Raw genomic sequence first — 10,856 nt, forward strand, 5'->3', positions numbered from 1 at the left:
AGCGAACTAAAAAAATTGTTTAGGAGCTATTGAGGTGATGTTGAATATATATATGCAAGGTACAGTATATATATGTATATATAACGTGATTGTAAAACCCTAACGAAGAAAATATACCTAAATACTTTACACGATAAAATCCCTTGATTTGCAACAATTAAATTGTTACCAAAATATCTCCTAATATAGTCAATTGTTTGCTGTTGAAATATTTACAAATAATTTAATTAATGTTGAACTCTTCCGCAAGTTAGCAAAGAAAAATTGATAGAGAAATTTTTTAATGATAATTTATTATTCACCAAAATGTAGAAGTTAACGAAATTATAGGATACAATTTCTATATTTTATAGGTAAATTAAATATTTGAGAGTGATTATAGGTTAGAACTTAATTATTATCGGTAAAGATTTTTTTTTTCAACAAATGCAAAGATATTCTGTTTAGATTTTGAATTGATTGATTTGATTAGTTCAGAAAGATTAGATCATCGATTGGTATAGCTGATTTATATTTTATAAGTCATGTAAAATCTCTATTAAATAACTTCCTTTTATCTATTTTATTAATAATATGTATGCTGCTTTGACTAACGTGACTTCTTTTTATATGTATTATTAATTAGATTCATGTATGAAAGAATAATTGGATTAATGATTTTAGTTTTTTCAAAAAAAAACTAAAGTTATAATCCATCGCTATCTAAACAGGAATATCAAGTTCTACGTCAAGAAGAAAACTGCAGATTAAACTAAAGTTATAATCCATTGATTTACTTTTGAAGTAATTCGATTCATCTCATTGTAGGAGAAGAAGAAATTTTTTTTCGTTACAGTGGTAAGATATATTTATATTTGCCTGAGAGTTTTCATGTAATTAAGTTAATTCACATATGTTTAACGTTTGAAGTTGTTTCCGTTTTTAATGCATAAATTAAAATGAGGAAATATGCATTAAATGATCGGAAAAGACAAGCTAATTTTAAGGAAAGAGTAATAATAGTTTCAGTGGCATTCAAAAGTAATTATTGAAAACTCAGGGTTAGTTTAATTTTGTACTCCTGTTTTATATTTTATAAGTCATGTAAAATCTCTATTAGATAACTTCCTTTTATCTATTTTATTAATAATATGTATGCTGCTTTGACTAACGTGACTTCTTTTTATATGTATTATTAATTAGATTCATGTATGAAAGAATAATTGGATTAATGATTTTAGTTTTTTCAAAAAAAAAACTAAAGTTATAATCCATCGCTATCTAAACAGGAATATCAAGTTCTACGTCAAGAAGAAAACTGCAGATTAAACTAAAGTTATAATCCATTGATTTACTTTTGAAGTAATTCGATTCATCTCATTGTAGGAGAAGAAGAAATTTTTTTTCGTTACAGTGGTAAGATATATTTATATTTGCCTGAGAGTTTTCATGTAATTAAGTTAATTCACATATGTTTAAGTAACGTTTGAAGTTGTTTCCGTTTTTAATGCATAAATTAAAATGAGGAAATATGCATTAAATGATCGGAAAAGACAAGCTAATTTTAAGGAAAGAGTAATAATAGTTTCAGTGGCATTCAAAAGTAATTAACATTGAAAACTCAGGGTTAGTTTAATTTTGTACTCCTGTTTTAATAGATTAGATGTTTAGAGGTAAAATTGATGACTGAACACACTTTATTATTTTACATAAGAATAAGGAATGCTTTTTCTTTCTTTTCCTACTCATTTCTTTTTGCATAGAAAATTATAGAACAAAATTGTTCTTTATTAAATTTGATAAAAAGTAATCATTCTTGTTTCTACTACTTTATTCATATCAATTTTTTCATATTTGTTCCTAGTATTTCTATAATAGTTATTCTTTGCTTGAATGTTTTTATAGTGGTTACGAGTTAAACACTAAGTAATAGATTATATGTTTTTTTTTGTAATAAACACATGAACAAAAAAATTAGTTTTATATTGTACTTTTCTTTTAATAGGGTAGATTAATATTTTATATATATATATATTAAAATTTAATAAACTATAATTATCTTACATACCAAACTCACATTAAACACATACAACTTTATATATTAAAATTGACTGATCATAGACTAGAGTCAAATAACACACGTAGAAGATTTTTGGGGTTAATGGCAACTTTTTTTTTTTGGGGGGTTAATGGCAACTTGCCAAGTAAACTCATAAACCACAACATCTAAATAATGTAGATGAAGATCTACCATAAATATAAAAATTTAGACCTTTACCACCGACAAGTTCATCTCGGACGCGACAAAGTTTTCACACTTGGCGACGGCTCTTACACTCTCTATAAGCTCGTTTGTTCTTCCCTCTTCGGACAATATCTGCAACAGCTCTTCCGTGTTTATGACCAGCTTCACTTTCCATATATCACCTTTGTTTCTCATGCGCTTCCTCGTCTTCTTCTTCTCCTTATGCCGGGTCTTTCTTGAAAATACGTTTGTGTACGATCTCTTCAACACTCTGTGGTTGTAATCCAGAGACATTCCATACGGAGTTATCATTGGCAAGGACTCGCTGTTGGATCTCACATGACAGTTTCCGACAGAAGTCTTCAACTCGTTGGAGCCTGCTGCGATGGGGGAGAAGAACTCTAGAACTCCACTGTCCGGTTTTATGACTTTGGTAGGTACTCTTCCATGTTGCCTAACCCTCCGAATAAACAGTTCCCCATGCCTTACAGTGAGAGAGTGAGAGATTTCCTTACAGTGGTTCTTATTTAATAGAAAGATGAGACCAACTATGTGAACTCTAAAGCCGCTTACATCAATGGAAAAACACAGTGGAATCTTCTTTGCTTTTGATATTTGAATACTCTATAGCTTGCTTTTTTTTTGAGTAATGCTATTAGTGTGAGTTCGTTTAGTGTATGAACATATAGTATATTCAAGTGACAATAACATAAACCAGCCTCCATATTGTCATCCATTTTATATTTATATATATATCTTAAACTTGGTTTCCAAATCCTAAAAAGTAAGAAATAAGCAGATATCCATTGTGAAAGCATCTCCAAAAAGAAACTCTATTTTGAAGTTTTCAAAACTTTATATTTGAAGTTTAAAGGTGTTTTTCCAAAAGCAAAACTTCAAACTCAACTTCAAAACTATTTGTATTTTATAATATGGTCTTTATATTTGTCATAACTAATTTTAATTCATAAAACTTTTGTAAATAACTAGCGCATATATAAACGTATTACAACAATATTAATTAATAAAATAGTCTATTAAAATATAAAATTTAAATAAAAATAACTTAATTAATATTAAACTTCAAAAAATACCTTATTCCATAAAATAATTTTTGTAATGCATATATGATCTATTAGTACATTTCGAAGTCAAAATAGCTCTCCTCATTTTTACTTTGTAGATTACGAGCTAAACTTGTTAAAATCGGGTGATATTGATACTTGTAAGTACATTAGATCGGAACAAGAAAATAAAAAAGAAACATAAAATATTGCTAGAAGACTAATTTATTTTCGATGATATTAATACTCGTGAATATATTCGATATGAATAAGAAAACATTGTATGAAGAAGACATCAAAAACAACAATAACAACCATCTTCAGTTACACAAAAAACATTGGACAATATTTGAAAATTTTGAAAGTTCCAGATCAAACTTACCTAACTATTAGTGTTGTTGTAAAATTTAAATTTGTGTAATAGTTATGTATTCATGTAATTTTTTGAAATCTTTTTTTGTTAAGTTTCTTTTGTATATTATTGTTGTTTAAATCTAATTTAAAATATTTTAAATCTTATTTTAAAGTTTTATTTAATTTTATGTGTAAAATTGAAAATTTGTAACCAAAATTTTAAATATTTATGAGATATAATTTTTTAAAAGATTAAAACAATAAAAGAGAAAATATTTATGAATCATAAAGGTGATGTGTGATTGTAGGGACCAAAATGCAAATAAAAATGTGAAACTTCAAATTTGAAGTTTTGAAGAGTGGAACTCTATATTTGAAGTTTCACTACTCAAAACTTCAAATTTGAACTTTTGAAGTTTATTTTTGGAGAGCAAAAAACTTCATATTTGAATTTATAGAGTGTCTTTTGGAGATGCTCTGAGATGTACGTTTTAAGTAGATCACCAGATTTTTATCTGTGTTTTTAAAATATTGAAATTATTTTTAATATAATTTATTTATTATCTTTAACCCGTCTTGTATTTTTAACATATCTTGTCTTGATACAAATTTGTTTTAATATAATACAAAGAAATATACATGTATATTTAAAATAGATAGTGAAACATTTTTATTAAAATGAAATCTTTAAGAAAATATTGAAGTATATTTTTAGTTGTTATGTTTAAGAAATATTCAAATATTTTATGTTTTGACCAAAAAATAATGACGACTCACTGTTAATTCTATTTAATAGATCAAAAAGTCATTAGACATTAAAAACATGCATAGATTTCAATAAGATCATTTTCTAATAACATTTTTCGTAATATACAATGTAAAATTAAGGTTATTTTTGTAAGTGTACTCCTGTTTTAGTACAACAAATGATTATATTTTATACAAAAATAAAAAACGATACATATTCCAAAAAAATGGAGCTATAAAGGATAAGGCGACTCATTGTTAATTGTTTTTAATAGACCAAAGAAGAGAATAAGAGAATAAGTAAAAGTAATGGGTCCATTCCCCTTCTAAATCCCAAAATAACTAAATCAAAGAAAGAAAAGTCTGATTTTGGCGCCAGAAGAGGCATCGGTCGAAGTCTCTTTCCAACTTTCTCTTTTATCAAACGCATCGACCTTTGACCCTAGTCTGGAGGCCACCTTACGTTTATACGAATACAAAAGTCTGATTTTGGCGCCAGAAGCTAATTCTATAAAGATCCAAGTACTATTATATTGACATGTCAAATTTGGAATAAGAAATGTTAACAAATATCAAAAACATTGGATGTACTTGTCAATTAATATATACAACACTAGTTTTGATACGTTTTCAGAGCAGTTCCAAAAAAACTCTCTATTTTAAAATTTCAAGGTGTTCTTTTCTAAAAACGAAATTTCAATTCAAAATTATTTTTCTTTCACATTATGATCCTTATATATATATATCATAATTAATGTAAATCCACAAAACTTTTATGAATAACTAACACAAATATAAAAATATTACAACAATATTAATTAATAAAATATAAAATTAAAATATAAAATTATAAATAGAAATATATAATTAAATATTAAACTACAAGAGAAATACCACATTATTCCATAAAATAATTTTGTAATGCTCCATGTTCGGTTTCACAAAATTTGTTTGGACAACATTTTGGAGATTTTGGAGGTCTGGAGCAGATTTACCAGACTATTAGTGTTGTTGTAATATTTAAATTTGTGTAATAATTATGTCTTCATGTTTTTTAAAAGTTCTTTTTACTAAATTTCTTGTGTAATATTCTTGTTGTCTAATTTTAGTTTTAAATTATTATAAATCTTATTTCAAATTTTGTATTTTATTTTATATGTAAACCTTGAATTTATAAAATCAAATTTGAAATATTTATAAGATATAAATATTTAAAGGATTAGAACGATAAATGAGAATTTATAATTTATTTTATTTTACCCAATAAAATATGTTCATAAAAATTATTTGTTTTTTTAATAATCTATAGTCAATTTAAAATTTTATATAAATATAACTATACAGTAATCAAAGATTCAAAATAGAATAATCCGTTTATTTGGTATGTTTCGCATTTGTATTAATTTATTTATAAAAATTAAACTGAAAAGATAATATATATATTTTAACATGTTTCTTACTGGTCAAATTTTTTTATATAATTTTTAGTATAAATAGTTTAGGGTGTGTTAAAATTGTCATGTAATTGATTAGTATATTGTAAGATTGATAAAATAACCTTAAAAATCTATAATGAAAATATTATCAACGGTAAAATGTTCCATTATACTATAAAATAATATAAATATTTTATTTTATCAAAAATATATATGTATTTATTTTTTTAATTTTTTTTTATAAATTATAATTACTTTTCTGATATAATTTACGTAAAGGACATCCCCCTTCTACCTATTCCATTTGGAGGGGTTGCCGTGGACCTAGTCTACTTTCATTAAATAACCGAAAGCAGAAGATATATCAGATGTCGATCATTTGAGTGGGATAAAATTAGGATTATCATTGATTTAATATTTACTTTATAATGCTTTTATAAATTAAAATATATTGTAAAATTTAGGTTGGGCAAAAAACTCGATCGAACCGAATCCGATCCCAAAAGTAGTACCGAATCCGAACCGAAACTGTTTAAATATTCGAACGGATTCAAAATTTTGGTATCTAAAAAATAGAAATCAAACCTGACCCAAAGAAGAGTATTCGGGTAGCCGAATGTATCCTAAATAGATTTACACACCTAAATATATTAATTATTTTAGATTTAATATATTAAAAATATCCAAAATATATATAAGATATTTTTAAGTTGTCCAAAATAATTGAAAATCTAGACTAATAGTAAAACATAAATGTTTAAAATAACTAAACAATATTCAGAACACCAAAAATACTTGAAATATCTATTGATTCTCTATCTAAATATTTAAGTCAGACTAATTTATATGTTAAGTTTAGGATTTTGGCATATGTTATTCAAATTTATATGTAATATATTATTTTATTTTATATTTTAAGAAATTTAAAATATATAATAAAATTAATTTTTTAAATAGTTTAATTAGGTTTTCCTAACCCCAACCGAACCTGCAAAGATTCGAACCGAAATTTATAAAAATCCAAATAGGGCTGAAATATTTAGTCACGAAAAATTCGAAACCCAAATAAAGCTAAATCGAACCCAAACTCCCGGCCCTAGTAAAATCACCGGCCCTTTAAACCATCGCCTTTGACTTGTCTTTTCCTTCCCATGCTACAAATCTTTTCTAAATTTTGAATCAAGGAACTATTACATAGTCTCTTATAATTATATATTGTTAAAATTATTGAATAGTAATTTTTATTTTTTTAAATACTAAACAAGTAAATAAGTGTAAAAAGTTATTGAAAGTATTTTTTTTGTTTAAAAAATATAATTTTCATTTTTAAAGACAATAAAGAACAGAAATTGTAAAAGAAAATATTAACTAAAAAAATCTAAAAATGAATTATAAAATCCTACAAATACAAGAAATTATTTAATAAAAATCGTAAAGTAAAATTAACTATAAAATAAGAAATATTTCTATTTTAAATGCCTAAAAAAAGAAAATTTTAAAATTATTACTATTATTTCACTATAAATAATAAACTTTCCTTTTTATAGCTAACTGTATGTTAAAAAATTACAAACAAAAATAGCTACAAATATTTAAAAAATATATTTAAGTTTAAACTTCCACATATTATTTTCACAAAACAAAATATTATTTATGAGAAAAATATTACCTAAGTATTTTATTTTAATTTCTTGATAAAACTCAAATTTTATATAATCTTATTACATTTTTTGATGCTAACGCAATATTTTTTTCAATTATGATTTGTTGTCATATATGAGTTTGTGTGAATATGAAAAATATGCGTTTGTACGTATAAGACAAATATAAAATCAGTTAAACAGAAAATTTTATTAAAAGTAAATTAATTTTATAATTTTTTTTAACAAAAACGAAATATAGTATCCTACCAACACAAGAAAAAATTAAATGAAAAATATTAAATAAAAATAATTATAAAATAAGTAAGTTTACTTTTTAAAAGTATAAATAAAATAAAATTATAAAAGCAATATTATTTTTCTTATAAATAACTGTCTTACCTTTTTCATAGGTAATTTTGTGTTTAAAAATAATAAACCAAAATAACTTCTAATATTTCATTCGATATGATTGTTACATGTGCCAATAAAAAATTAGATTGTTTATGTGTAAATAAAAATCAGCCATTATGTGAGAATAACTTTTTTTTCCTAAAATCCTAAGTAAAAGAGATTTGTAAGATAATTTTTCCTTTTTTAATCTTGACCAAACAAGATTTGTATTCTTTAAAAAAATCTTTACAAAAGATAATTGTAAAAGTCTATTTAATAGTAATTTTAAAATTTAATGATAAACATGATACTAAAAATTATTTAAATAATGAACAAAAATTGTTAAAATATTTGTGATATTGAAAAAACCAATTTTGAAAATATTAAATTTTAAAAATAGTTAATATTAACTGTAAATAATTATTTGTTAGTAATTTTATTTTTCTGAATCCTAAACAAAATTATATTTTAAAATATTATTGAATATTAATTTCCTTTTCTAAAATCCTAAAAAAAACTGTAAGAGAATATTTGATATATTTTTTAAAAAATCATAAACAATATAGATTTTATTACATTTTTAAGTTCCAAAACAAAATTGTAAGATATTATTTGGTAGTGTTTTTAAGAGATAATTTGATGATGAACATGATACTAAAAATTACACCATCTGTTTAAAATTAGTATAGATACAAATTGTATAAATAGTATTTTTTTTAACTTATTTAATAGTAACTAAAAATAATTATTTGATAACAATTTAATTTTTCTAAAGTTTTAAACGAAATATAATTGTAAAAGGTTATATGATAGTAATTTTCCTTTCCTAAAATCCTAAAAAAAAAAATGTAAAAGAGTATTTGATATATATATTTGATTGTAAATGAAAAGGAGCCCTTTAAAAAAAATCCAAACAAAAATAAAATTTAAACTGATTTTAAAAAAAAATTTGATGACAAGTATGATGTTAAAACTATTTAATTAACAAAAATAATGAATTAAAAAAATTATTAAGTATCGGATAAGTTTAATAAAATATTAAATTATTACATAAGAAAGTGTATGATGTTGACATTGACTCGATTGGCTTTATTTAACTTTATTTTTTTTCATTCTATTCTTAATTTGGGTTGTGTTGGGTTTAAATTTATATGTATGAGTTTTTTTTTCTAGCATTAAGTAGAAAGTTGATAAAAATTCACTAGACACCATGATTATAAAATACAAACATTAACTGTAATTTATGTATAAAAACATGTTTTTAGTTGTAAAATAAGTCTCACACAACATATGCAAAAATAATCCTAAAAGTATAATAATATGTTTTGTTATTTTTATTTTTTTTAAATTAAATCATCACACAAAATCCGTTGCAACGCACGGGTTGACGTCTAGTCGACTTATGATTTAGAGTTAAGTGATGAAATTTTGAGGATATAGTTCAAAATTTTTAAAAAAATATATTAAAAATTTCAAAATAAAATTGAGCTATTTTTGTTATTTTCTTCTTTGAAAACTATTTTTGTGACAAAAAACTTTTAAAAAATTATTTGAGAGAATTGTGCATTTTAAATTTGATTTACATATTGTGTAACTATAGCACTGTTTTGACATATGTATTATTCCACGTTACTAATTGTATTTATTGCACATCCAATCCTTTTTAAATTCCATAACAAAATATTATGTTATTGTATGATGATATACTTAAGCTTAAGAGAAAAAGACAAAAATAACACTAAATCAAGTTTTTGTTCTCAAACTAGCAGGTCAAAAGTCACAAAAATAGCACTTAATGTTTTATCAAAAGAAATAAATAAATGTTTATACCACTATGGTAAATTAGTGTAGACATTAGGGTTTAGAGTTAAGGGGTGGGGTTTAGGATTTAGGGTTTAAGGTTTAGAGTTTAGGGTTTAGGGTTTAGAGTTTAGGTTTTAGGGTTTAGAGTTGGAAATTGGAATTTTGGGGATAAGATTTCAAATTTTGAAAAATAAAAAAAAATTAAATTTTTCAAAAGATAAAATGCTATTTTGGTCATTTTAGTTTTTGAGTGCTATTTTTGTGATATAAACTTAAAAATATGCTATTTTGGAGATTTGCCCTGTATATGATAACAAATTCAAATTGAACTAAACCATAATCGAGTCGAATTAAACCAAACAGAAGCATAACCAAATTATTATTTTTGGACATAGTGAACATTTATAAAATCCTATATAATTGTGATAACGAAAATTTAATGAACCAGTAATGGTCTCATTTATAAATTCAGACTTCTTTTCCAACCAAAAGAAAAAAAAAACAGAACCAAAAAAGAAAAAAATACGTCAGGTAACTGGTCTAAAATTGCATCTGACGAAGTTTATAAACACACGCGGTCTAATGGAGCATTGTTTTTTTTTTTTTTTAACTCAACATCAACTTGATATTAACCAACAAGGGATACAAGATTTAACACCACAAGAGTGCTTAAGCCACACTTACAACAAAGAGATTTAGTAACACCCAGGATCACTATTTGGATCCTACACTACCCAATCTATATCTTTGTTGTGATTTTCATCCCAATGAACACAAACTTCTCCTACGACCCAGAAGAAACCGGTTCTTAACCACCTAAATTGACCCCGTGAGACGAAAGCATTTCACAGCCACCAAATGACCAAATCGAAACAAGAACAAACAAACCCACAAGCGTTAATCTCCTAAAGATAAGAATGATAGACCGGATCAACGCCTCAACACCCAAAGGTGCATAATTTGTCTCGTTCCATCTCTGATGGACCAAATGCTTCGCTCCTAAGCCAGAAAAACCGGAAGAGTTCCGGACTGAAAAACGGACCTTGATGACAGCAACGTAACAGGTACAGCAATCCAGATTCCAAAGGTGTGATACTCATACCGCCGGAAGGGTATACACTCCACCGCCGACGCCGGGATGGTATACTAATGGTGCATTGTTTTGTAAGGGTATTGAGTATAATACAATTACAAG

The 10,856-nt window shown here is 24.8% G+C and overlaps 1 protein-coding gene across 1 annotated transcript; it reads right to left on the bottom strand.

Annotated features, from left to right (window-relative positions):
• Positions 1-1,156: 1,156 nt before the first annotated feature.
• Positions 1,157-3,873, bottom strand: LOC103857452. Its single transcript, XM_009134638.3, is given in 2 exon segments — positions 1,157-2,658; positions 2,661-3,873. Coding segments are annotated over 2 exon segments (459 nt in total). The 5' UTR covers positions 2,707-3,873; the 3' UTR covers positions 1,157-2,245.
• Between the last annotated feature and the right edge of the window lie 6,983 nt (positions 3,874-10,856).

The sequence above is a fragment of the Brassica rapa genome, chromosome A09, assembly GCF_000309985.2.
Source record: "Brassica rapa cultivar Chiifu-401-42 chromosome A09, CAAS_Brap_v3.01, whole genome shotgun sequence".
In the NCBI taxonomy this organism is placed as follows: Eukaryota; Viridiplantae; Streptophyta; class Magnoliopsida; order Brassicales; family Brassicaceae; genus Brassica; species Brassica rapa.